Consider the following 27,721-nt stretch of genomic DNA (forward strand, 5'->3'; position numbering starts at 1 on the left):
ATCACACCAGATCACAGTTGAACATGAAACGCTTCGCTTGCTTTGCTCTATTTATTGTTTTCAGAAGAAACATCAGGGACAGCTGACCAAAAAGGCTTGTTTCAACATGCCCATGTGGATAATCTTCCACTCTTTAGTCCAGCAGCTGAGAAAAGTTGCTCTTTGTGAGGGATTTTTGTGGCCAAAGTGGGGAAATAATGGTGGCTTTGTGAAAGGAACACTCCTTTAAAGCAAAATAACCAGTAACAACCAATGGAGTTAATTTCCAAGCTGCTGTAATCACCAAATTTTGCATCAACAAATTACAACTGTTTTAAATGGAGCATCTTCTAAAGCATGCGCTTAGTGTCTGCCTATGTGCAGTGCAAACTACTTTAATTACCTTATGTACAGACAGAGCATAGTCGTCGTGGGCTCTAGGGATTTATATGCCTGGAATAATGGAGCTGTCTTGTCTTCTTCTTATACATGCCTTGATTTATGGTCCCTAGAATGGGTGTACTCAAACAGGGGTCTCTTGCATAAAGCAATGTCTTCACTGTTTCTATCATTCCCGTCGTATGGTATGAAGATAAAAGTAAGTCAAGCAAAGATCACTGTAAACTTAAAAGAATATTACATATACAGTAAATGAGAGATGATGAGTGGATGCAATCACAGCGTATCCCAATCCCCAGATATATACAGTGAGCAACAATCTGATTGGATGCTTTATAAGTGCTATGATATATTCCAAGACCGTTGCTCTATTAAAGGAAATGTCAAACTCTATAATCATCTAATGCAGGCTCGGCACAGCGTATTGTGAGGGTCTGCTGGGAACGTATGGCAGAATCCCCTGTCAGAACGAGTTTCAACTCTCACCTCCTACAAAACTTTGCTCATGTTCCGGGGGAGGCGGGGGACATTGTTCCGCGCCTCCATTGCTGAGGTGGCCGACCGGAGCTGTGGCCGTAAGGTGGTCGGTGTCTGTCGTGGTGGAAATCCCCAAACTCGAGCTTTACCCCCGGTCCCATCCTCACTTTGCCAGATCCCAAACAGCAGCTCATTGTAGAATTTGATACGTCTGATGCCGGTATAGGAGCAGTGCTCTTCCAGAAATGTCTCCTGGTCTCAGAAACTGGTTTGGGTCAAGTTCTCTCACAATTCTCTCCCCTCTGCATCCACTGGTCTATCGCCTTTTCACATTGTGCATGGTTACCAACCATTTCTGTTTCCTGCCATAGCCCCAGAGTCCACGGTTCCAGCTGCATTGACCTTTGTGAGATGCTGCAGGAGGACCAGATAGTAAACAATTCTTTGGTTAACGCCACTCCCAGATGAAGTTTAGTGTTTCACTAAAGATAAATCAAGTACAATTACACATGAATTTAAAACAATCACATTACTTTGCCATAAAGTCTGCTAGCTTAATGCTAACACATGATGGGAAATGAAACAGACGGGCTAAAAAAATGGCATTGGTGTTGCGGTGTTATTACCTTTTATGCAATTGATATTTGAACACATGTAGACGAATAATATAACAATACTCACAGGCATATATTCTTTATCCTCTGCGAAGAACGGCTGCCATTACTGGGCTTACTGAGGAGCTGAGATCATCTCCGTATATCGGTATGCCTGTTATATTATACTTCCCTCATGTGGCCAAGGTGCACACACCAGAAGGAGCAGCACAATGTCCATTGAATTGAAGCAAATAATGTGACACAAACTTTAATTTCTTTACATATTATTCAATTATGTCATTACTGCATGTTTTTATGTATAGTATAGAATATATAGTATAACATTATTGAGTGATATTTTTCTTATTAAAAACACATTACAAACATTGTTGTCGCACTGTTTTAGCACTTGTTCAATGAATTGTAGAGGGACTGAGGGGCATATGCATTCCCTAATGGCCAACAGAGGTGACTCCTCTAGTTGGAGTAGCAAGTTGGACAGTGCAAAATGACCTTCCTAGTTGTCACATGATGTAACCGCAGCTGTGACAACATGGTGCATCATCCAAGTGAGTCAATGTGTGCGTGTGTATGTGTGAGTCACATTTTAGAGCCGGAAGTACCATTTGTGTACTTGAACAGGTGTTAATGTGTGTGTGAGTAGACAATGGAGAAGTTCAAGATGGCCTTCGATGTCAAGTAACTTTTTACTTGGATGTCATCGAGGATGGACAGTGGTGGGCAATCACTAATACTTTGCTACTATACAAAAGTAGATTTTTCAGCTATTTGTACTTTACTTGAGTATTTTTATTTTGGAAAACTTTTACTCCCTACATTTGAAAACAGATTACTTTCTCCTTACTTTGTAAAAATCATTTTTCTAAAAGAGACATGAACAGGGAGGAAGTCAACAGCAGTTTATCTTGAATGTCTGACTGATTGAGGACTTGGGGACTTGTAAGGAGGGGGTGGAAAAAAAGGACAGCAACACCGCGGAGGAACGTGAACCAGGGAACACTAATAATGACGCAACAGGTTTGAACCAGCAAGATATTCCCCCTAGGACCCAAACGCTTTGTGGAAAATGTGTTGTTTTTCTAAAATCCACCAGCTGTTGGTGATAAAAAAAATCTTTGTAATCTGAAAACACACATACAGGTAAGGCGTATTTCTTTCAGTTATTATCTATATAGTGTATGATATAATATGAACTAATATTTGGATAAGCTATTATTCCCTTGCTTATCGCTGGGGTAAGGGTCTGAACCATTCCCGCAATAGGTGAAATCTGCAAAGTAGCGACCACATACTGTATATTTTTTTGATACACATGTACACATACACATACATATTTTAAAGCAACACTGCAAATCAGGTTTACCGCGGACACAGTCACAAAGACAGAAGGGGCGTATATGACACAACACACGTCACCGATGAGTGGACGCGGAAGTAAAGCATGCGATCGAGAAGCGCCAAGACACCAGTTGCAAAATGTGATGCCGAATTGAGAAGAGAGAGAAAAAAGACAAATGGCGAAAGTGTGGTGGCATTTCATAGTGAAATGCAAGGCGAGCACCCATTCGTTGTAACACGGACCTTTCTCTCTCTCGAGTATGACGCCGCGTAGCTTGACCTGACAGACGAAGGTGAAGCGCAAATCGGTGAGCTTAACATTAGTCTACTTTATTAATATAACGTTAGCGCATCGGGCTGTGGAGTGTCTCTTTTAATTTTGGGTACCGTCGAATGTGTTGCTTTTTTTTTTTTTTTTTACCGTGACAAGGGCAGTATAATGCAACCATTACGGTACATACAGCGTGCTTTTTGCTCAGTGTAGTCACTGTGTGACATATGGCCAATCTGACGATCTGTAAGTGGCAAAACTTTGAGTCAAGTAGGTGAAAAACATCGCAAATGTGGCCAGAGAGGAATAAGAGTAAAATGGATCATCATCGTGTACCCAAACAGAGGAGGGTTTAGGTGAAGGGAGATGAAGGAAATATTTTTCTCTCTCGAGGTTTCTTCATTTTAGTTTCGACAAATTGAACACTTCCAAAACTTGTAGAAGCATAAAGAATATTTGTCTTATTCCTAGTCAGCTGGTCTAAGCTCATAAATGCACAGCCAAGAACCTAATTAATTATTATGTCACAAAATGCTAAGTGAAGATGCACAAAGGCTGTTAAGTGCGAAGTTCCCACTTGGAGCGCTTATTAAAAGTGCATATAATATGTGAAACGCCATTATAAACCAAAACCAAGGTTTTGAACAAACGTAACCTCTAAAATGGTACAGTTAAGATTTGTTAAATAAACTACAACCCCAATTCCAATGAAGTTGGGATGTTGTGTTAAACATAAATAAAAGCATAATACATCCATCCATCCATCCATTTTCTGAGCCGCTTCTCCTCACTAGGGTTGCGGGCGTGCTGGAGCCTATCCCAGCTGTCATCGGGCAGGAGGCGGGGTACACCCTGAACTGGTTGCCAGAAGCATAATACAATGATTTGCAAATCAGGTTCAACTTATATTTAATTGAATACACTACAAAGACAAGATATTTAATGTTCAAACTGATAAACTTTTTTGTTTTTAGCAAATAATCATTAACTTTGAATTTTATGGCAGCAACACGTTCCAAAAAAGATGGGACAGGGTCATGTTTACCACTGTGTTACATCACCTTTTCTTTTAACAACATTCAATAAACGTTTGGGAACTGAGGCCACTAATTGTTGAAGCTTCGTAGGTAGAATTGTTTTCCCATTCTTGCTTGATGTACAGCTTCAGCTGTTCAACAGTCCGGGGTCTCTGTTGTCGTATTTTACGCTTCATAATGCACCACACATTTTCAATGGGAGACAGGTGTGGACTGCAGGCAGGCCAGTCTAGTACCCGCACTCTTTTGCTACAAAGCCACGCTGTTGTTACACGTGCAGAATGTGGTTTGGCATTGTCTCGCTGAAATAAGCAGGGGCGTCCATGAAATAGACGTTGCTTGGATGGCAGCATATGTTTCTCCAAAACCTGTATGTACCTTTCAGCATTAATGGTGCCTTCACAGATGTGTAAGTTACCCATGCCATTGGCACTAACACAGCCCCATACCATCACAGATGCTGGCTTTTGAACTTTGCATCCATAACAGTCCGGATGGTTCTTTTCCTCTTTGGCCTGGAGGACACGATGTCCACAATTTCCAAAAACAATTAGAAATGTGGACTCGTCGGACCACAGAACACTTTTCCACTTTGCCTCAGTCCATCTTAGATGAGCTTGTGCCCAGAGAAGCCGGCGGCGTTTCTGGTTGTTGTTAATAAATGGCTTTTGCTTTGCATAGCAGAGTTTCAAGTTGCACTTATGGATGTAGCGCTGAACTGTATTTACTGACATTGGTTTTCTGAAGTGTTCCTGAGCCCATGTGGTGTTATCCTTTACACATTGATGTCGGTTTTTGATGCAGTGCCGCCTGAGGGATCGAAGGTCACGGGCATTCAATGTTGGTTTTCGGCCTTGCCGCTTACATGTCGTGATTTCTCCAGATTCTCTGAACCTTTTGATGATATTATGGACCGTAGATGATGAAATCCCTAAATTCCTTGCAATTGTACATTGAGGAACATTGTCCTTAAACTGTTCGACTATTTTCTCATGCACTTGTTCATAAAGAGGTGAACCTCGTCCCATCTTTGCTTGTGAATGACTGAGCAATTCAGGGAAGCTCCTTTTATACCCAATCATGGCACCCACCTGTTCCCAATTAGCCCGTTCACCTGTGGGATGTTCCAAACAGGTGTTTGATGAGCATTCCTCAACTTTCTCAGTCTTTTTTGCCACCTGCATGTTGCATCCATAAAATTCAAAGTTAATGATTATTTGCTAAAAACAATAAAGTTTATCAGTTTGAACATTAAATATCTTGTCTTTGTAGTGTATTCAATTAAATATAGGTTGAACATGATTTGCAAATCATTTATTCTGTTTTTATTTATCTTTAACACAACGTCCCAACTTCATTGGAGTTGAGGGTGTATGTAAAATTGTTAGTGACTTCACTGTTGTGTCAAGATTTCTTTCTTTCTTTCTTAAACTTTAAATTTATAGTTCAGCACTTTACTTGAATACGTATAACTTTCCCTTTTTATTTACTTGCTCTTATTCTTATTCAACCCTACTTTTATTTCGTAAATGAGAGAACATTACACAGTTGTGCTATATGTTTGATTACCAGGGCATAATTTGTAATATGTGTTCAAGTCTTTATTATGCTCTAAAATCATTATATCAGTGGCATAAAAAAAAACATTGATACTAGCATTTATCCTGAAAGTTTTGGGGAATATATATTGTTGTAAAAAAATTTGCTATCGTGGCAGGCCTAAACACAATATATTGGTAGAGAGCAAGAGCAATGGGTAACACAAAACTATTGACTTAAGCAGTTGAATCAGTACTTCTATTTTTACCAGAATAATGAGTGCGATTACTTTTGCCACATCTGAGAATGTCATGCTCAAGACACATCTCTGCTTTCACCCTTAGCCCCACCCTCTCGCCCGCGTATGATGTAAGCAAACAGACTGCTTAGTCAAGGCTTCAACCAAATGGTGAAGTCAGAGAGGCTTTGTCCAATTCTGCTTTGATGAAACTGCTTCTTTCATTGGGCTCTTTTCAGTGTTGTCCTATGGAACAATACCTGCAAATGTCCATTCATTGTCCATGTCATGAGGAGCTGGAGCCAATCCCAGTTTATGGTAAATATGATAATCTGAAATTTCCAGTTACAAAATAGAGTTTGGACTACAAACAGATTTGTCACAGCCCTGTGTAATAAACAGTGTTTATGTTTGATAGCAGGAGCTCGTCCCGTGTAGATGTCTAAAGGGAATTTGATCTGAACACCTATATATAGACTTTACACCGATTTCATCGGCCTTATCGGTATCGGCCGATAATGATCATTTTATGCTGATCGGCTTTAATGTCATAATTTGCCGTCATTGATCGGCTACGCAAAAGACATTTACTCCGCGTCGCCATCGTGCACAGTATATTTGAATCGTTTATTTTTAGCCGTGTCTTTTGGCGTAGTCCTGTAATATCTGACGGCCAATAAAGTTATTTAAAATACACACAAAAAAAAAAAAAACATGTCAGCGGTGTGGAACAGACAACACGTCTGAGACAGCCAACACTGCTCCTTCAAGATTGCAGATGTCAGACTACTGCAGTAAAATCTTGTATTCCGATACCACCACATTCCGTTTTTTACGATCTTTCGGCTTTATCTTGTCAACTGAAATGCGACCGGATACACTCATTACCGTGGCGACGACAACAAGAGTGCCTGCGATTGGACGACTGGTTAGAGCGTCTGCCTCACGGTTCTGAGGACTGGGGTTCCATCCCCGCCCCCGCCTGTGTGGAGTTTGCATGTTCTCCCCGTGCCTGTGTGGGTTTTCTCCGGGCACTCCGGTTTCCTCCCACATCCCAAAAACATGCATGGTAGGTTAATTGACAACTCTAAATTGGCCGTAGGTGTGAATGTGAGTGCGAATGGTTGTTTGTTTGTATGTGCCCTGCGATTGGCTGGCAACCAGTTCAGGGTGTACCCCGCCTCCTGCCCGATGATAGCTGGGATAGGCTCCAGCACGCCCGCGACCCTACTGAGGAGAAGCGGCTCAGAAAATGGATGGATGAATGGATGGAATTACAGTAAGTTAGCACCCATGATTTCTGTCTGATTAGAATACACGATCTGACTAGAGCAGTGATTTCCAACCTTTATGGAGCCAAGGAACATATTTTACAATTGAAAAATCTCACGGAACACCAACAAACAAAAATGTCACAAAAAGTGGATACATTAATTACTGTATTTACTTCCTGCCATTCATTTGTTCTGTCTGTCACTATGCCTCACTGGCATAAATAGAGGAACAAAGATACATTATTCATTGTAAATATATATTTTTTGAGCAATTAAGTACACAAGTATATACAGTAAATGAACAGGTCATTTAAAAAGACACATTCCTCCATCTTGTGATCGGATCGGTGATCGGTTGTCGTTTTTTTAAACTCGCTGATCGGTCCCAAAAATCCTGATCGTGTAAAGCCCATATGGTGTTTTTTTTTTTGTTTAAATCTCCATAACTAAATGAAAAAAGTCCCTGCACGTCTCCTCTATAGGACTGAAATAGCCAATTAATAGCCTTCTCTTCATTTAGCTAGGCTCAAAGCTCAGCTGTTTCACAGTTCTGGGAACGAGCAAAACAGTTGAATGCACTTCCACCACGTAATTAAGCAAATGACAAAGCACCACAGTAGAGGGGAAAAGTTCATGACAATAAAAGCTGAAAAGAGGAAGTAAGTAGTAGATTATAAAAATAATCTAGAGGCTGTGAGATTTAAGATAACAGTTCATGATTAATGAAAAGATGGAAAAATAAGTATTGATAGCGAGATACCATGTCATCTAAATAAATCCCATGGACTAAAAAAGGCGGTACAATACATCAAATGATGATAAAGATCTGCTATTTGTCGTGGAGGATGTTTGTATAGCGACCGGGCTATTGTCTTTCTTTTCTCACAATTTATGGCTCAACACGGCAAATTCCCAGTTGGCAGATAAATGCAGCCTGTTTACAACCACTGACATAACAGGCTCAGCTGATATGGTTTAGTTGTTAGCAACTGTGCTAATCTCGGGGACTCGAGCTGCTTCTGTCTCAGTGGAAAAATACAGCAGGGAAGTGGTGTATACCTTGAACCTTTGTCAGAGCCAAACACTTTTTCAAGTGTGGCCGCATGGTGTCGAGCGCAGCGTCTGGCAACAAGGCGGCTCAGAGAGGGGAACCGTAGCAGCTTTGATTCTCACTCTGGCTCCGCTCATGACTTTTTGTTTGTATAGAAAGCCTGTGGTGCATCCATCCGAGAGGAATACTGATCACTTTGTTGTTGCTGTAAGCAACTCTCGGGGGAGGGGGCTTTGTGATGGAGGGGTAAGTCTATTTTACTTTAATTCCACACCGCTACATGTTTGACTTTTAATTCTAGGACATGCTTTTGCTCGAACGGTTGCCGTGGCTTCCTGAGAAACACTTGTTACTGGTGGAAACTTTCCATTGCTGGTAATCCGGCAAGCTCAAGTTCTACCAATAAAATAACAGAGCCCGAACAGTGCCAAATAGTAGTCGGCTGAGTAATTTTGTCTTGAATGCATACATCCGTGTTACAAATATTTGTCCATCCAGATCAAACAGAGAGAGACTAATGTTTGAGATCAGATTGCGTTCCATTTGTAATTAATCTCCTTTTGAATATGCCAAGGGAATTCCTGAAAGGAAGCAGCCGTGAAGTGGCTGGTCAAGGCAACAATCTTGTGAAGAAGACTCAGCTGCTGGACCGTGGCAAGTGGGCAAACAAGTTGGAGTTCCTGCTGGCTGTGGCAGGGACCCTGGTGGGCTTGGGGAATCTCTGGAGGTTTCCTTATTTGTGCTACAAAAATGGGGGAGGTGAGCTTGTTCTCATTTCCTGTTTCCTGCTTCGCATCGAACAAACGCCAACTGCGTCATAATATCGATTTGAATAATAAGGAAATTGCCCGAGTGAAGAACGAAGCTGCATTTTGGTTGGAGCGAACTGAGCACCAACGTTAAGGGAAATAAATAAACTATGGAGTTGTTAGAAAATATGCTGAAGTCCGCCATCAAATTTCCACATCACTTAAGTTGTTGTTTCCCCCCCAGGGGCATTTTTGGTTCCATATGTTCTCTTTCTTCTGGCGTGTGGTATCCCAATGTTCCTCCTGGAGACAGCCATGGGCCAGTATACATCTCAGGGATGCATTACATGCTGGAGGCACTTCTGCCCTTTGTTTGAAGGTTAGTATTGTAAGACGTACTGAATTTTTAAACACAAACTTCCATAATTTAACAGGTGTCCAACACGGTCCTATAGCGGCTCGCTCATTTCTGCAATTCCCCAAATTATTCACCCCTCTCTTTTAATTATTGAATGGGTAACTTTTACATGAAAATGACTAAAGGAAGTGGCTGTAAGAAGTTGTGTGAAGAAATATTTGTAAAAATGTTAACCATTTCAGCTTTTTTTCTTCTTTTACATTTTAAAGCCTATTCATGTCCCTAATCATTTTGAGGAACCCTTATCCACCACAGAACGTTTTGTCAACATGTAAAAAACAATAACTGATAATAATCATCAAATTTAAAAAAACACATTCATTTAACAATTAAAAAGAAAATAATAATTTTGGCCTTAGCTTGTACAAACAGGGATGGCAGTTGGTATGGACAAAAAACAAAAGCAAACCCCCCACAAAAAAAAAAAAAAAAACACCTCCCAATCAGTGAAATTGGACTGGAAACCAGTTCTTTAGTGCAAGAAACTTTGTTTGATATGCATTTTATACACTGTTGTATCTACCAATGAAGCATGCTTAAAACACAAAACAAGTGTTACTCGAAGACACTTATATGAGGCTATAAACCTCACATGCCTGAACTCTATTTTCTACTAATATAGTTTTAGGTCTTTGCCCCAAAGCAACTAGGAAACACACTATCTAGTGTCACAGTCATTCAAGCTTACTTTGCCTTGGCCTTGGTGACACTTTCAAGAATCTTGGGAGTTATCTTTGAAGGGATACACTGCATGTCCTTTGATCAAAAGTTCAAGATAGTATTTTCACCTATATTATTTTGATGAAAAGTTACACTCTTCCCTCACAAGTTTTAACTAAGCGTAGGCAGAGTCAAGCCCAGACATCAGGCGGTTTGGGAGGTGTTCCAGATGGACAGAAGCTTCTGTGTTCAATTCTCCATCCTCACCGGCAAGAAGCTAAGCACCTCAAAAGAGCATCTGTACATTTAGGCCAGGGAAGGTAGCGCCCCACCGTTGGCTCTATTTTTCTTTGTCTCCTAAAATGTATTTTATATTCAATACAGAGGGATGAGTTTGCAGACTTAACGTCTTTGTCAGGCAATCCTGTTGTTTTTGGAGTAATTTCTATTGTGCGTATCTGTCTGGCTTCCTTTCGGCTCTCTGTCCATCAGCCCCTAAATTGCAATTCAAACAGCCTAGTGGGCATGACCCAGCATATTGATGGGTTGTTAACAAAAAAAAAAAACTCTTGAAAAATGCACTTTTAGAGAAAACAAAAAACATTTGTATTTTCTCAAAAATATATTTGTTAAGCATAACCAATAGATTATATGCAGTTTTTTGTCTATGGCAGCCCTCGTCCTCATCATCAAAAGTGAGACAAAGTTTAACTTTGGCCACTGGAAATAAAAATGATAATAAAATTATGAGCAAAAACTGTTAAGTTACATGCATAATGTTATGATCATAAAGTCATAATTTTGTAATTAAAAAGCCACTACTTAATGAGATTAGATTTAAGGAGAAATAAATCATAACACTGTAAGGGCTGAAACAGTTTATGGATTCATAATGACACAACTTTAAACACTTAGCATTACTATTTCAAATTGTAATTTTCGTTATCACTGTATTTGATATCTCTGGGAGTAGTACAGTATCTGTTTTTTGGCCCTCCGGTGTATGCTGCAACCACGAAGAAATTGAGAACGATAAAGATGCATACTGTAACAGAACGCCAAGAAGAAAATAGGAAATGACTCAGAAGAACAAGAAGACGTGACAGGCCCACGGCTCTGGAAACATGTTGTAAGGAAACACAAATGCTGACTAGTTTTTCCCGTACAAAGACATTTAGAGACAGTATATTTTGGTTGTGACAACAGGCCCTGGCCTGCATGCAAAGAATGTAGAGATCTTTCATGATAGAGACCAAATCTAAAGTGGTGTTCAGCTTGGAGCAGGACTGTGAATAATCAAGGTCTTATTGTAAGCCTCAGTCACATTACCGCAGTATGTAATGGAGAAAGTACTGTCTCCCTTCATGGTAAACGTTTCATCCCCGTGATCACCACCCAACATTCTGCACTGTGGAAAGATTGCTGTTAAGTAATAAGTTAAATCTCCAGACTTTAACTCTAAACTGGACAAAAGAGTGAAAGCAACACAACCTCCAAGTGCCACACAGTTATGGGAACTTCCACAACAGAGTTACAAAGAACTTTCTGAAGAATATTTCATCTCCATTTTAGAGATAATCCCACAAGTGTGTTCAGCTGGTATATCTGATAATATCTCTTATATCTCAAACAGGTGTTCTACAACTTTTGACCGCTAGTGTGTGTACATTTGTGTGTGTGCGTGTGTGTATAAAGAGTCAAGAGATTCCCTTTTGGCTCCCGCACCTCACAAAGATAACCTACCATCCATCCATTTTCAACACCGCTTATCCTGGTTAGGGTCACAGGGCGCTGGAGCCTATCCCAGCTGACTTTGGGCGAAAGGCGGACTACACCCTGAACTGGTCGCCAGTCAGTCGCAGGGCACATATAGACACGGAGAACCATTCACACTCACATTCACACCGTCACTGAGTGGGAACTGAACCCACGCTGCCTGAACCAAAGTCAGCCGAGTGTACCACTACAATATCAGTGACTACAAAGATAACCTCAGTTTATCAATCCATTCATCTATTTTGTATACCACTTAAACTCATTAGGGTCGCGGGTGAGTTGGAACATCCCAGCTGACTTTGGACAAGAACGGGCTTCACCCGGTACTGGTTACCAGCTAATCGCAGGGCACATACAGTGTAGACAAGGCAACATTTGCACTCACATTCAAACCTAAAGACAAATTAGAGTCTTCAGTGCACCTACCATGCATGTTTTAGGAATGTGGGAGGAAGCCGGATGACCCGGACAAAACCCATGCGAACATGGAAAGAACGTGCAAACTCCGTACAGGAAGGCACAAGACCGGATTCGAATCCCTGACCTAAGAACTATGAGGTGGTTGTGCTGTGGGTCGGCCACCTGGCCTCAGTTTAAATTGCTTTTAAATTCATTTATTTTTTGCTTTGTTTCAGTTTAGTTATTCCACAGTTTTACTCCTTGAAAGGAGATACAATGTTCTTTTGTAATGTTCCCATTGGAAAATAAATTATTTTTAAAAAGCATGTGCTGTTTTCCACTGCACAGGCTCCACTCAGCCCTATTGGCCTCAATTAGGCAGGGCTGGTTTTCCACTTTTAAATAGTACCGCTGGAAACTGTGAAACCACACCGGCTTAAACACATCAGTCAGAGCGAGACATGCTAACAAACGACAATGGAGGCGAAAGAGAGTTTCCTGCTTGTACTTCTCAGGATGGAGGCAGCAAGAAAAGGTTATAGCAAAGTGCCTGCCATTCAAACCTGAAGAAGAAAATTCCTCAGTGCCCTGATGCACACCTCTAGAACGCTGCCACTGCTGGGTGCAGTGGGGCGGAGTGCAACGTTCAGTCCACCGAGGGGAAACTGCTACACATTACAAAGATGTTCAGTTGCTTCTTCCTTTCTCTCTCTGCTGGTTGTTTTGTTTTAGTGGGACGATGCAAAAGCTACAAAGCCAATTGTCCCCAAACTTGGTGGAGGTGTATAAAATAGGTTGAAGATTAACTTTTAAAAAAGTATTTAAATATATTTTTCAATATTGAATTTGGTTGTGGATCGGCACGGTGGTCTTTTGCAGTATGTCCTAGCTTTTATTGAGCTAAGGCACATATACCTGTAATGCATTCGAAAAATACCACGGCACACCACTAAACAAACAATATGTATACTGAAATAATGATAATCTTTTACTCACAAATGTAATACTCAGTGTCAAACCTTGGCCTGTTAGAATCGTTATTCCCTCTCGGTGTGATGTTCATTCACCCATGACTTTCGACTCACTAGTACACCACTAAAGAGTGATACTGTTACAATCTGCTTAAACAATTCGGCGGAAGAGAGGGTGCGGAGGCGACACGCGGAGATCCCACTTAGGGGCTTCCCGGTGGCGGCTGGCGCAAGCCAAAACGCTGGCTTCGCGAAGCGCAGGTCCACGCCGTTTGCTGGGACGGAGGCCGATGTGAACAACAGGGCGTCACTATCTTGCCCAGTCGATTGTGAAGTGACGCTCTGACAAGTCTAGTACGCCGTAGCAAGTTGTGACGCTGCGGTCACATGGGCCAGTCAGCCAATCAGTGTACACACTTGGTCACTTAGGTACGCGTCCAATCGGGTGCGTTTACACTCAAATGAGGAAGTGAAGCGTTCTAGCAGCCTGGCTAAGCAAACTACATTTAAACACATCTCATTATTTTAGAAGAAGAAGAAGAAGAAGAATCATCTTTTATTGTCATGAACATGCATGCATGCACACGAAATTTGTTCTCTGCATTTAACCCATCACAGTGAACACATGCACATGTTAGTGGAACACACTGGAGCAGGGGGCAGCTGAAGCGCCCGGGGAGCATTTCGGGGTATCAGTGTCTTGCTCAAGGACACCACAGCCGTGAGTCCGGGGGATGTTGGCGGATGGTCCAGTCAGGGTTTTGAACCTAGGTCCCCCACGGTGGCAGGCGATGATCTTAACCATTGGGCCACGGCTGCCGAGACAAGGCCACTACGATATCGAGGCACTTTTAATTTCGTGATATCGTGAATATTTTGACATCCCTATATACGACAATAATTTTTTTCATACACTTGCTGAATCAGGAATGTTGTATGTTTTGCTAGCTTGCTGACTATTTTTGACTTGCCCCGGGCAATTGGGAATCGGTAAACTTCGAGCCCTGGATACATCATTAGTAGTACCGCAAAATATGTCATTTTTGCACCAACTGAGTGAATGATGCAGCGTCAGGAGCAACTTGGGAGTTCAGTATCTTGCTCAAGGACACTTCAAGAAGGTCAGAAGTGCTGAAGATTAAATCCGCAACCTTCGGGTTGGGAGATGACCATTCTCTCGCCTGAGCAATGCCACCCCTAACCTTATATTAAGAGTTCAACTACATTTTCATTGTTTTAAATTCACATGGGGTATGGTTTATCAGACAATAGTGGGCAAAGAAAGCTGTTGGTCTTGGCGGAAGTGCGTTAGAATTTTTTTTTTTCTATTCTTAACAAGCTGACAATGTCCAAGTCTGTCAACACTCCTTTGACTTTTCCATCTGTGGCATGCTGCCCAAATTAATTCCTTCCAACTGAACACATGAAAGTTTTAATGGGCTATTAATACCTGACAAGATTTTGGAAATAACTAAACTCGCCGGGCCCTGTTTTTAGAAGATGTTACCCTCATAAATAGTGCACTTGTTGGAAGCTAGTTTCAGCTGACATGTGATTCTGAGAGGTTATTTACAGCACCAAGATGGTGTTTGATGGATGGTGTCCAAACAGCACAGTGCCCATGCGCACACTGACAAAGAAACATGCCACACAGCTATAAATCACTTTCTAACTGTTTTTAATCATACTGTACGGCAGAGGTGTCAAACTCATTTTTGTCGCGGGCCACATTGTTGGTAGTTTCCCTCAGAGGGCCTTTCTGACTGTGAAACCATGTAAATGTTTCATCGCCTCATCATATTACTACATATAGTACAGTCTACACAACCAGTGGATTGTTAACTCGTGAAATCAAAAGTCAAGGATAATAGTTTGTTCAACTGTTGTTCAAGTTACTGGTAAAAAGGGGTTTGGTCACAAAAAAAAAAAATGCTTAGAATATCTCAAGGTCATTATTTATTACATCAGTGTGGTGATTCAAAATGTTGGTAAAAACTTGAGCAAAAATCATGGAAGTTGACACATGATTTGCTTTCACATAAAATGATGTGGCGGTCCAGATCTGGCTCCGGGCCTTGAGTTTGACACCTGTGATGTAAGGCATACAGTCAGGCAGAAAGGAGGACATATTAGGAAGTCCATATTGGATTTGAGATGTACAGTAATTTCTCGTGTATAATGCGCACCCATGTATAATACGCACCCCCAAAGTTGACCTCAAAATTCTGGAAAAACCTTCTACCTATGTATAATGCATTTTTATAATGTATGCTTTTGCTTCTACCCATATGATCAAAACATGAAGTATTATCTGTATTTAGTTAGTTTTTTTCAAATAATTATTTTGAAGTTAAGGACTTTATTTGAACACGTAATACTTGCTTTTTTATTTACTTACTCTTGTTTTGAAATTCACAGCCCTACTTTTATTTAGTAGATGAGAAAAAACACAGTTGTGCTCATATATTTGATTACCCAGGCAGAATTTGTAAGATGGGCACAATTCTTTAAAGAAAACATGAAGGCCCAGGCGAAACACATTTAATTGTATTTTCATGGGATTCAAATTAAACTGTCAAGCATTTCAGAAAATCATTATCATGAAACAAAACATAACCATAAATAAATGAATGATGGTTGTTCTTCAGTCATCAGTCGTATTTAAAAAAAACAATATTTCACAAATTCTGCCAGGGTATGTAAACTTATGAGCACAACTGCACATATATGCAGTCATACGTACCCCTGTAATATTGGAATGAAAGTGTAGGCTACACTTTTTCCTTAACCTCTAGGTGGCAGTGGCATATTAGAATGAAAGTGTACAGCTCTTTTATAACCTCTAGATGGCGGCATACATTTATAAAATGTGAAAGTTATTTCCATTTTCCCCTATACCTATGTATAATGCGTACTATTGACTTTTGACAATTTGTGGGGGGGAGGGGGGGGCGAGGGAGTGTGGATTACACACGAGAAATTACGGTAGTTCCTTTTGGTCTTTTTACAGGGTTTGTTTACAGCTACTACATCAATGAACATAGAAAACAAGGTGGTCCTTGGGACTGAAGGCTGAGTGAAACCATATGCCTCTGTGACGTATTTAAGTGGTTTCTTTCTTTGTAGAGCATCTTCTCATGTGTCAGGAAGATCCTGTACTTTAACCTTGTGGCATTCAGTTAACATGGGCATGTGTGTACCAGATGGCACAACATGAGAGAAAGTTGCATGTCATTTAAAGAACCATAGAACACGGCCCATGCTTACGGGTAATTTACCTGCTTGTATCAGCCATTGACCCAACTTGTCTCCTCAGGGATTGGCTATGCAACCCAGGTAGTGATTGCCTATGCTGCAGTGTCGTACATCGTCATCCAGGCCTGGGCTTTCTTCTATCTCTTCTCATCCTTCAGTACTGAGATTCCATGGGCCAGCTGCAGGAACCCCTGGAACACAGGTAGACCACACCTGTCGTCACATGCAGGCCATGGGAAGAACTTTGTCAAAATTGTATAGTGCTGCTACAACAAGTGAGAATGTAGTCAAAAGCAGGTGCTTAAAAATGTGACTGTGTAGTATTTTATCAATATCAAATATTGTCTGTCTGATCAATGAAGCATACATGCTTTTACTCAGACATTTATCTGATTGTTTCCTTAGAACATTGTGTTGAATTCGACAAACAAAATGTATCAACTAATTGGACCGCAGGTGCAAATTCGACAACTCCTGCGACGGAATTCTGGGAGTAAGTACAGTTTAAATATTTATGTTGTTTTTCATCATTATCATTTTTATCGTACATTAACTACACTGGTAAATGCCTTAACTGAAAAACACTAAAAGCAGACATGCCACAATAGATCATTTTAGTAACTTGAACACTAACCAAAACACAAGTGTAGAACATTCAGAAAGGGATTCTACCATCCCTTTAAGAATATTACTTAAAAGAATTTCATTATCTCTCAAGCAAAAAGTAAAATCCCCGTTGATAGTGTAAAGACGAGATGAAAGTGGACCAAGAATCGACCCTTGCGGAACTCTGTATGCTAGAGACTCTTTATCTGCTGTAATTTAATGCAAAATACGCAATGTCAGATTTGCAATGACATTATAATCTATAAATAATTATAATCAGGGTAGTTAATTGAAAAAAAAAAAGGTTTGCAGTACTGATTTTTAAATAGAATTTGTGTAGATTATTGTGGTTTTAGCATCTTAAGGAATGAATACTTGAAAAACAAGTTGCATTGTTTCTGGCTGAAAAAGGAGCATGATTCTTAAAGCTGGCAAATCCTTTTGTCTGAGAAGCAATCTTATATTGAGAAAGACCAAGTGTAGTGTGCCAGGGGCTGATTCAGAGATCAGTGTCCATAATGCAGAATCATGAACAGAAGGAGAAGCTTATTGTCGAGCAAAATTATGGCATCTTGCTTTTGCTGCTTCATTTCAAAAGAATGTCCCTCCTGAATGTAACCTTGCCTCCCACCTGTGTACTCAGTGCTGGACACCAAAATACCACACACACATGCAAATGGGTCAGGAAATGTGTTGGAAGTTAACACTGGTTGTGTTGGCAATGCAACACCCCAAGTAAATTTACTGACCGGCCTACATATTTTATAGTTTTATCTTAAGACAACTTCAACTCAGGAATGACCTTTTCCCCCGTGACTTCTGCCAAGGAGTCATGCTCAAGAGTTTCTCAAAAGATAATGGGAACATAACTCATGTCAACACGGTGCTCACCATTAATTAGTACATCTCAACACATTTGTAAGAACAAACGCCATTGACAATGTAGCTATCTAACTGTCAACAAAATTCAGAAAATTCTTACACTGAGACAGCCCTATTGGGTTTAAGTTAAACTATACTGTTCAGGAGTCCGCTACAACTTGTAAATGCCACTCTCCCTGGCATCGGGACGTGAATCACCCATCTATCTTCCTGTCAACGCTTATCTTGCATTCGTGTGCTGAGCGGAAAGTGACACAAGGTCAAAAAGAGACAACAGAATGACAAAAATGCCATTGAGAAGCTTGTGATACTGTTGAAATTCAGTGAGTGGGACATTGCCCTTCGTCGTATACACTTTGACTAGAGATAGGTATTTGACTCCATTTACTCAATTCCCTACAGGGAAAATCAAGGATCAATTAATTGACTATTACTTTTGCGGTAAGGGGAAATGATTTTGTTACTTTTTGAGCATGGCTGAATTCCATTCTAAATTTTCTGAACTCTTGTTTCCATATTCGTGTTGTGTCACAGCAGAGGTCACATTCCCATAGCTGACGTCATTGTTATTGTTGTTTTTCTTCAGAACGCAAACTAGTTGAGCTAGTTGCAGCCATGCAGTTCTCAATTTTCCTCAGTTGCTCCAATTATTAATCAATTATTAATACAGGGTGTTACAAATGTCACTCATGATTTTGTATTGTTTATTGAAAATGTAATTAAAATAAAGTGGATGAAATTCACAGGGTAAAACCTTTATTAACTGAGAGTATTTGTGTACCACCTGGGGTGGCAGCAATCAGCTTGAGGCCTGTTTTTTGAAGAATTGTTCACTTTCTGCCAATTTTATTTTTGTTGTGAAGTGACTTGAGTAGAATAAACTGCCTCCATACAGCACTCGTATCTAAAATGTTTGCCTGCAAGTTAAAGCAAAAATAAATCGGACGAACGATGGCTCGTATCTTGAAAAAGTTGTGAGTCAGGTCACTCAGAATCAGAATCATCTTTATTTGCCAAAAAACACACAAGGAATTTGTCTCCGGTAATTGGAGCCGCTCTAGTACGACAACAGACAGTCAATTGACAGAGAACACTTTTGAGACATAAAGACATTGAGGAAAAAAAACTAAAAACTCGTATGTCAAGGCACCACTGTACTTTGAAAAGCAGTGTATAAATAAAATGTATTACAGTTTTAGATTGGGTCAGCGTACCTAATGATATGTCTACTGAGTGTATTTCCAAGTAATTATTATATTGCACCAAAAGTGAATAACTCAAGTTTATGTTTTGGTCACAGTTTGATTTCTACAGCTAGTCTAATGTCATGGAGTATTTGTTTAGTCTGCGAGAACATTTTATTTAAATGTAACCAGTCAACAAATATTTATTTTTTTGGAATGCCAGACATTTTCCAAATTTCTTGTCTTTTGGTCAGGCAGGATAACAAACTGATCGACAAGTGACTACAAATATACAAGCGTTTGTTTTTTGCACTCATGTTTTAGTCCTGGACAAAACAGTTATTTTTATTTAAGAAAATAAAAAACAGAGCATCTAGAACAACTGTAGAACATGACATGTCACATGTTTTAATATGTCTGTTTGTGATGTTTGTCTTTCAAGGAGACGAGTTCTGGGTATATCCAAGGGGATAGAAGAGATTGGCAGCCTGAGGTGGGAGCTGGCCTTGTGTCTCTTGTTGGCTTGGATTCTGTGCTACTTCTGTGTTTGGAAAGGAGTGAGATCCACTGGAAAGGTAACACCCTTTATTTTTGTACACACATGCACTCATATGAGTTTCAGAAGAAGCCACGTGATCAGAAAGCTGACAAAAAGGGTAGGGGAGACCGGGGACAATAGCAACATTTTTTACATTTCTGTCAATTTTGACTCTTTTAACCGAGGGTGTTCCAGCTGCTATACAAACTACCTTCAAGTGTCTGCTAATGAATGGCATAGAAAATGCCTGTGCAACACAAACAGGAAATGAATGGCTTAATCACAAATAGAAGGAGTGAAATGTTACAAATGACCCGAGTGTCCAGATCATCCGTATCATACCTTGGGGTGAATTGTAAAATTATGAAATAAAGGCTATGACAATGACTAAAGACATTGAAAGTTTTTTGTTCAAAACTTAAAAAAAAAAATGCTGTGGTTCTCCAGAGTACAGGATTTAAGTTCACTAATATCTGAATATTTTTTAATAATAAAACTGTACAAAAGGTGCCATTGTGCACTAGCTACAACAATAAAACATTTTTTTTTTTGAGCAAGTTTATTTTCCATTTCACCTTATAATGCTTCATCTTATGCTCTACTTCAAGTCAACCTTTTTGCTAAAGCGAGTTTCTGTTGTCTGGCTTTTGGTGAGTGTCGAACAACAGTTGGACTAAAGTTCAGCCAAGTCAGTTTTTTTCCAGTTGAGACTGGCTTTTTCAGTGGCTGGAGAAGTGACTTGGTTCGTAGCTGAAACAGAAGCTTTGTCGAAAGCTGGAGCAAAAGCTTGGGTGGTAGTTGGAGCAGCATCTTTGGTGGTATATGGGGGAGAAGCTTGGTTGGTAATTGGCGCAGAGGTTTTGTAGATAGTTGGAGCAGAGGCTCAGTTGCTGGCTGGAGCAGGGGCTTGGTTGGTAGCTGGAGCAGAGGCTTCGCCGTTAGTTGGAGCAGAAGCTTGGTTGGTAGATGAAATAGAGGCTTGGTCAGTTGAAGCACAAGCTTGGTTGGTAGCTGGAGCAGAGGCTTGGTCAGTAGTTAGAGCAGAAGGTTGGTCGGTAGTTGGAGAAGAAGCTTGGTTGCTGGCCAGAGCACGGTCTTGGTTGGGCGCTGGAGCAGCGGCTTTGTCGTTAGTTGGTGCAGAGACTTGGTTGATAGTTAGAGCACAAGCTGGGTTGCTGGCTTTGCAGCCCTCCAAAGAAATGCCTCCCCAGACCGTCACTGACCCACCGCCAAACCAGTCATGGTGGTGGATGCTGCAGGCAGCAGAATGCTCTCCACGGCGTCGCCAGACTTGTCATATCTGTTACAGTGACAAATCAGTGCGATCTTCCTCTCAAGCATGAAGAGCACAGGGCTCCAATGGCAAATCTGCCACTCTGGTAAATGCCAATCCGATTGCATGGTGTTGGGCTGTAAGCGCAGCCCCCACTTGTGGACGTCGGGCCCCCATACCACCGTCATGGAGTCAGTTTCTTACTGTTTGAGCGGAAATATGCCCATTAGTGGCCTGCTGGAGGTAATCTTTTAGGGCTCTAGCAGTGCTCCTCCGTGCACAAAAGAGCAGGATGCCTGCTACTGTGTTGTTGTCATCTCCTGGCGTACTGGCCTGTCTCATGGTATCGCCTCCATGCACTCGACACTGTGCTGGGAGGCAAAGCAAACCTTGCCACAGTGTGCATTGACATTCCATCCTGGATGAGCTGCACAACCTGAGCAACATCTGTGGTTTGTAGACACCACTTATTAATATTTCTAGTGTTGAAATCACTGGCAAAATGCCAAAGGGATTAAAAAAAAAAATAAAAAATCAGCCAGAAAGGATGAGGACATGGAAATGGTCTGTGGTCACCACCTTCAGAACTATTCCTTCAGTTGTCCTGCTAATTGCTTCTGATTTCCACCTGTTTTTTGTTCCATTTGCACAACAGCTGGTGAAATAGATTCACTATAAGTGTTGCTCCCTAACTGGGACGGCTGATCTCCCAGAAGTGTGAATGACTTTGTGTTACATTGTGTTGTTTAAGTGTTCCCTTTATTTTTAGCAGTATAAAGCAGGCTATGTCATCACAAAATGATTTGAGTAAAAAAAAATAAAAATAATAAAATTACTGATCTCAAAATTATGTCAGTTCTTTAAAGATGGCACCTTTGAGTTGGCAGCCTGCTACAAGAGCTCCACTCACTTTCTCTTTTATTTGTACTTTTTCAACCTTTTTTGTTACTGAATGTTGATTGTACGTTGTGTGGACTATTGTCGATGTTTTTGGCTGTGACAGTCATTGGAGGAGAGTATCTGCGCTTGTTGTTTTGCGACTTCATGCTGCGATTGCTGCGAACGAGAGTGGAAATTTTGACGCTATTGGATTGTCGCCACCTGACTGACATGGGATGGCTGCGGGACGCTTGTTGTTTTGCATCTTAAGGGACAGCATTTTTGCAATCAGTCATGTTTTTGTTTTGTTTTTTTCCGGACGAGATGTGGAGAGTAATGGGAGCCGGCGCTAGACAGTTCAGTGAAGCTAGAGAGACGATTGGATGGGACATGAAGATTTCAACCAATCTTTCTGCATGTGTGTTACTTGCCAGCGGATGAACATTAGGCTGTGAGAAAACTGCAGTTGCTTATTGCTTTCAAACTCAATTTGTAGCAAACGTGAGTGACATCATGGACGCTGTGAACGTAACATCTTTCAACCTGCTGACCTCATACAGGTCAAAGGAAATTTCAATGTTGCTCCTTTTGCTCATCTCAAACAGACATCTGCATCAAGTGGGCTATTTTGTATAAAATAGTTGTACAGTTTGTTGTACGGTGGACCCCCGCATACTAGTGATTCGGCACCCGCAGTTTCACCTATTCATGGATCCATCCATCCATTTTCTGAGCCGCTTCTCCTCACTAGGGTCGCGGGCGTGCTGGAGCCTATCCCAGCTGTCATCGGGCAGGAGGCGGGGTACTCCCTGAACTGGTTGCCAGCCAATCGCAGGGCACATAGGAACAAACAACCATTCGCACTCACAGTCATGCCTACGGGCAATTTAGAGTCTCCAATTCATGCATGTTTTTGGGATGTGGGAGGAAACCGGAGTGCCCGGAGAAAACCCACGCAGGCACGGGGAGAACATGCAAACTCCACACAGGCGGGGCCGGGGATTGAACCCGGGTCCTCAGAACTGTGAGGCTGACGCTCTAACCTATTCATGGATTTATTTATTTATTTATTTGTTTTACAATAATTTTTTAAAAATTATTTTCTTTTTGTTTTTTCATTTTGGGGGGCAATCACAAAAAGGGATAAACCACACTGCTTATTCTAGATTTGGGGTGGATATGTATTTATGCAATTGTAATGGCCGTCAATTACCCACAGATTTTCGCTTTTCGCGGTGCGGCCTTATCTGCTGTACAGTATATGTATGTCTGCATGTATGTGTATTTTTTTTTTTACTTGCTTTTATTTTGCCTTTTTTACTCTGCTGTCTGCAGCCAGGTCAGTATAGCAAAAAGAGAATCTGTTCTTAATTGCCTTACCTGGATGTTCATTAATTAAAAAGAAATGTTTTTGCTCACAAATTTTGCTCTGCCTGCTTTATGGCGCTACTTCTTCGCATGTGGACTAAAGACTAAACTAAGCATGTGCAAGGTGAATCAGCTGATTCCTAACTTGTTCCCGATTGGAGCAATTGCAAGTATTACAACTGACCCTGTGTTACAACTGCCCCTGGTCTCCCCTACAGCAGTAAATGCAGAATGGTAATCCACAAACATTGGGATGCAATCAACTGTGCCCTAGTTATTCTCTGTATAAACAAATGGATTATTACTGTGCATTGGTTTTCCTTGAGCACAGTTTAGCCTTGATCCTTTTTTATTTGATATATTGATTCCATTTGTATTTTACGATTATTAACCCTCACGTGTCTCTTGTCAACAGGTAGTTTACTTTACAGCCACTTTCCCTTATGTAATGTTGGTTGTTCTGTTGGCTCGTGGACTAACTTTACCCGGTGCCATGGACGGCATAATTTTCTACCTCTATCCTGACCCGACAAGGTTGGTGGACCCTCAAGTAAGTAATAGTACATTGGCAGGATGCCCAATCAGCTGAATAGGCTAAATCCTGTATATCACATTAAATTCAGATATGATCGTTTCAATTGTTTGATCAAGGGAAAGTTAATATTTCACTTTCTGATATACACACTCAGGTTTGGATGGATGCAGGTGCACAAGTCCTGTTCTCTTTTGGGATTTGTCAAGGAAGTTTGACAGCTCTTGGCAGTTACAACGAGTTTAATAATAACTGTTACAAGTAAGTTCTCGTTCCCATTTGTGTCCCGTCTTTCGCCACCATTTTCTTTCTGTTTAGCCTTTTTCTGCTTCAACAATATTTTCATTCATAGCACGTGAAGGTCAATGTTCTCTCTTGTTTATCGAAAGACCGGATGTGACCTTTCAAGGTCAATGCTCTTTTAAGTCCTGGTGCTGTTTAAACTGTTTCTTTTCCCTTTACAACACAGCATTGAATAACTTGTTGGGGACATTTTGGATTGATCCACACTTAACGTATATGATATGTATGAAGAGGTTTCATAAGTCTAAACAGGGACCTGACATTCTTATTTTTTTCCCTCTCATTTTTCCCACCCAAGTGAACAGAGTGGAGTCTGCTACCCGGTGGTGACAGATATATACTACAACATACAGCCTCTGATGAATATAGATTTATAGCTATTTTAGAAAGCTACTGTTGATACATAGATGATAGATACTGAAACTTTTTAGCACAATACCTTGACATTTAATTTTCAGTAAGTGTTTTTAAACTTATTGAGGTAAAAATTTTTTGACTTCACATTCCAACTGAATCATATAAGTAAATTTGTTTACAGTGTCTAATGTTACAGTGGTTTACCGTAATACGAAATATACTTTTTTTAAAGTAATAAAACATCTGTCTCGTTTTGATGAATACCTAGGCCTGCTGTGCTACTGTTAGTCATGAGGGCGTTACTTGTAGAGCTAAGTGTTTTTTTTAGGTGGTACTTGTTGTAAAAAGTTGGAGAACTACTGCTGAAGATGAATGATGGATAGATGGCTAGAAAGACAGACAGATATAGTCAGTCAGACAGACAGACAGACAGAGTCAATAGTCAAAAATTATGCATAGTGTGTTGTCAAGTAGGTCTACAGGACTGAATAGAATAAATGTTCCTTTGTTTTTTCCCTTAGGGACACATTTGTTCTGTGTTTGGTGAATGGTGGCTCAAGCTTTGTGGCAGGCTTTGCTATCTTTTCGGTTTTGGGATTCATGTCCTACGAACAAGGATTGCCAATACGTGAAGTGGCTGCTTCTGGTAAGAATCTAAGTATAACTCACCATTTTTTCGTCATTCATACAGAGCATATATTCAATGATAATTATGCCAAATGCATTTCGAGTTTATTCGTCTCCTCAAATGCTGGTGTTTTGAGTCATCTTGTAAAGACCCATAATGTGTCAAGTGCTTTAAATGGTTTTGTGATGATTGAGACCTTACTTGGGTTGCACCTGCATGACTTGTTTGAATTATGACTGTTATGTGTCTAAATACAGGACCCGGCCTGGCTTTTATAGCATATCCAAGAGCTGTAGCAATGATGCCTTTGCCTCAGTTGTGGGCCATATGCTTCTTCCTCATGGTCATCCTGCTGGGTGCTGATACACAGGTCAGGTGAAAATGTGCTTGTGGAACTTTTGGTGGCTTTCTGCTTTGTGTTGACGTGTCTTTCTTCTGGTAGTTTGTGAGCTTGGAGTGCCTGATGACCTCCGTGACAGATATGTTCCCGACTATTTTCCGGAGGGCTTATCGCCGAGAACTGCTGCTGCTTTGTCTCTGCTCCGTTTGTTTCTTCCTTGGGCTTCTTCTCGTCACTGAGGTGAGAGCACAACTCTATCCTTATCATGTTGTTTTTGTGCTCAGTGTATTTAAGTTATCAAATGATAGCACTGTGGTCCACTGATTGGTGTTAATGACTTCAAATGTACAGTATGTTGTGTCATGATCCGTCGACACTATTTTCTTGTAGGGGGGCTTGTATTTCCTTCAGCTTTTTGACCATTACGTCTGCAGCGGCAACAACCTTCTCCTCCTATCAGTGTGTCAGTCCATAGCAATTGGATGGATATATGGTAAGTCGTTGTGGCTGTCAGTCATCATACATTTTCATGTCTGTTTAGCTTCATGCAGAATGGGAGCATGGGGATATTCACATGATTCAAACATTTCCTCAAAAGTCTAACAGTGTCTAAACTCCAAATTAAGTTTCAGCCAACCTCACACAATGTAGCACATACTCAATTCAAGATATCTATCTACATGTCCCTTTTCAGATATGTTGAATCAGGTTTTGACTGGGTGAAATGATGTTGTCGATATCTGTATTTGGAATAATGACTTGTTAAAATGGTGTTGTAAATATCTCATACAGGAGTAACAGATATCCATCCATTTTCTACACCGCTTATCCTCACTAGGGTCGCGGGTATGCTGGCGCCTATCCCAGCTAACTGTGGGGAGGAGGCGGGGTACACCCTGAACTGGTTGCCAGCCAATCGCAGGGTACATGTAAACAAACAACCATTCGCACTCACATTTACACCTACGGGCAATTTAGAGTCTTCAATCAACTTACCATCCATGTTTTTGGGATGTGGGAGGAAACCGGTGTACCCGGAGAAAACCCCACACAGGCATGGGAGAACATGCAAACTCCACACAGGCGAGGCCAGATTTGAACCCAGGTCCTCAGAACTGTGGGACGGATGTGCTAACCAGTCGGTCACCGTGCCGCCTGGAGTAACAGATATCTATAATTTCATTGTAGATATCTGCAATTCACTAGCAGACCTCTGCAACTGAATTGTGGCTATCTGTAATGAAAAAACCCATACACGAATGGCAAAAGTAACATCATTTGTCCCAGGCAAAATGACATTGCAGATATACAGATATCTCTATCTCTCGTTTCAAACAGTCACAATTACGTTAGATATCTTCAATGAAAATTCCAACTATTTAAAATGTAATTATGACTAGCCATAAAGAAGAAGAAGAAGAAGAAGAAGAAGAATCACCTTTTATTGTCATGAACATGCATGCATGTACACGAAATTTGTTCTTTGCATTTAACCCATCACAGTGAACACATACACGTTAGTGGAACACACTGGACATTGTACATTGTTTATTTAACTAGTTCAATACATTTGACGTGAATCGTTAAGTAGCTTTTGTTCTATTTTTCTAAACAGTGTTAATGTTCAAACTCTGCATAATTTTGCTGTCTTGCAATATAGTACTGAATATACCTTATAGGAATACAACCTCGTTTTTGCAGAGTCTAGTAGCTACTGGATCTTAATGTTGGTCATTATGGTGGTCCTATGGTGGCTACGTTTGTTCTTGTTGTTTTTTTAAGTAGTAGCCTACTTTGTGTAAAAAGTTTGAGAAACAATGGTTTAGGGGAATTAATATACAGGACAAATTTGTTTGCAATGGCTCTCTCACTCGAGACACAGGCAGTGCGAGTGTGGGATGTTACTTTTGGCATAAGTGGACGTTCCAAAAAAAGAAAAGGAAAAAAAAGAAAAAGAAGGCCCATAGCCAATCAGCCTGGAAAGGAAAAGTACAGGCTCTTGTCCAAGTGTACTGTCAATCACATCGACGACCAGCCAATAAGATCAACAGGTGGGCGGGCGCTTCCACCCAAAAAGGTTACATACCGTTAACTTCTTGATTAGCAGCCAGTATCGCTAGCCAAAACCACGTACGGGGGGAATCGTAAAAATCCTTCCCATTGAAAAAAAAAAAACTTTACTTGTGCTCTTCTTTTCATGAAAAGTGTTCAGATAAAACTGTTAACCATGGCAGCATCCGTTCTTATTTCTCCTGAGAACGCTTAGTGTAAAACGAACCCTGCGAACCACCAGCCTATTCGACTTCCGTAATGGATGCTGATTGGCTCGTAGTTTGTTGACCTCCTTTAAGGACACTGATTGGTCAGTGCCGGGACAGGGGGA

At 40.8% G+C, this 27,721-nt stretch overlaps 1 protein-coding gene and 1 long non-coding RNA gene across 10 annotated transcripts in view; one reads left to right on the forward strand and one right to left on the reverse strand.

Annotated features, from left to right (window-relative positions):
- LOC133483830 (uncharacterized) lies at window positions 1-27,667 on the reverse strand. 2 transcript variants are annotated; one of them, XR_009790211.1, is made up of 3 exons: window positions 27,425-27,667; window positions 16,472-16,639; window positions 1-1,269 (listed from the first exon to the last, which is right to left on the reverse strand). It is a non-coding gene; the product is annotated as an uncharacterized LOC133483830 (long non-coding RNA). The 2 variants fall into 2 exon arrangements; XR_009790210.1 differs by lacking the exon at window positions 1-1,269 and adding an exon at window positions 15,142-15,281 and having other exon boundaries at window positions 27,425-27,666.
- LOC133483825 (sodium- and chloride-dependent GABA transporter 2-like) overlaps window positions 8,107-27,721 on the forward strand; it is a 32,810-nt gene continuing 13,195 nt past the window's right edge. For 3 of the 8 annotated variants that reach the window (XR_009790209.1, XM_061785622.1, XM_061785623.1), the window contains exons 1-12: window positions 8,114-8,466; window positions 8,795-8,979; window positions 9,214-9,348; window positions 16,510-16,650; window positions 16,854-16,941; window positions 19,563-19,695; window positions 23,594-23,728; window positions 23,868-23,971; window positions 24,892-25,016; window positions 25,256-25,368; window positions 25,441-25,578; window positions 25,729-25,831. Coding sequence is in view for 6 of the 8 variants with exons in the window: in XM_061785622.1 (XP_061641606.1) it covers window positions 8,459-8,466; window positions 8,795-8,979; window positions 9,214-9,348; window positions 16,510-16,650; window positions 16,854-16,941; window positions 19,563-19,695; window positions 23,594-23,728; window positions 23,868-23,971; window positions 24,892-25,016; window positions 25,256-25,368; window positions 25,441-25,578; window positions 25,729-25,831 (1,408 nt within the window). In the remaining 2 variants the exon portion in view is untranslated. Of the gene's footprint in view, window positions 8,467-8,794; window positions 8,980-9,213; window positions 9,349-16,509; window positions 16,651-16,853; window positions 16,942-19,562; window positions 19,696-23,593; window positions 23,729-23,867; window positions 23,972-24,891; window positions 25,017-25,255; window positions 25,369-25,440; window positions 25,579-25,728; window positions 25,832-27,721 lie in introns of all 8 variants that reach the window. The other 5 variants (XM_061785621.1, XM_061785624.1, XR_009790208.1 and 2 more) reach the window with 4 other exon arrangements.

This window comes from Phyllopteryx taeniolatus, chromosome 9 (genome assembly GCF_024500385.1).
Source record: "Phyllopteryx taeniolatus isolate TA_2022b chromosome 9, UOR_Ptae_1.2, whole genome shotgun sequence".
Taxonomy (NCBI): Eukaryota; Metazoa; Chordata; class Actinopteri; order Syngnathiformes; family Syngnathidae; genus Phyllopteryx; species Phyllopteryx taeniolatus.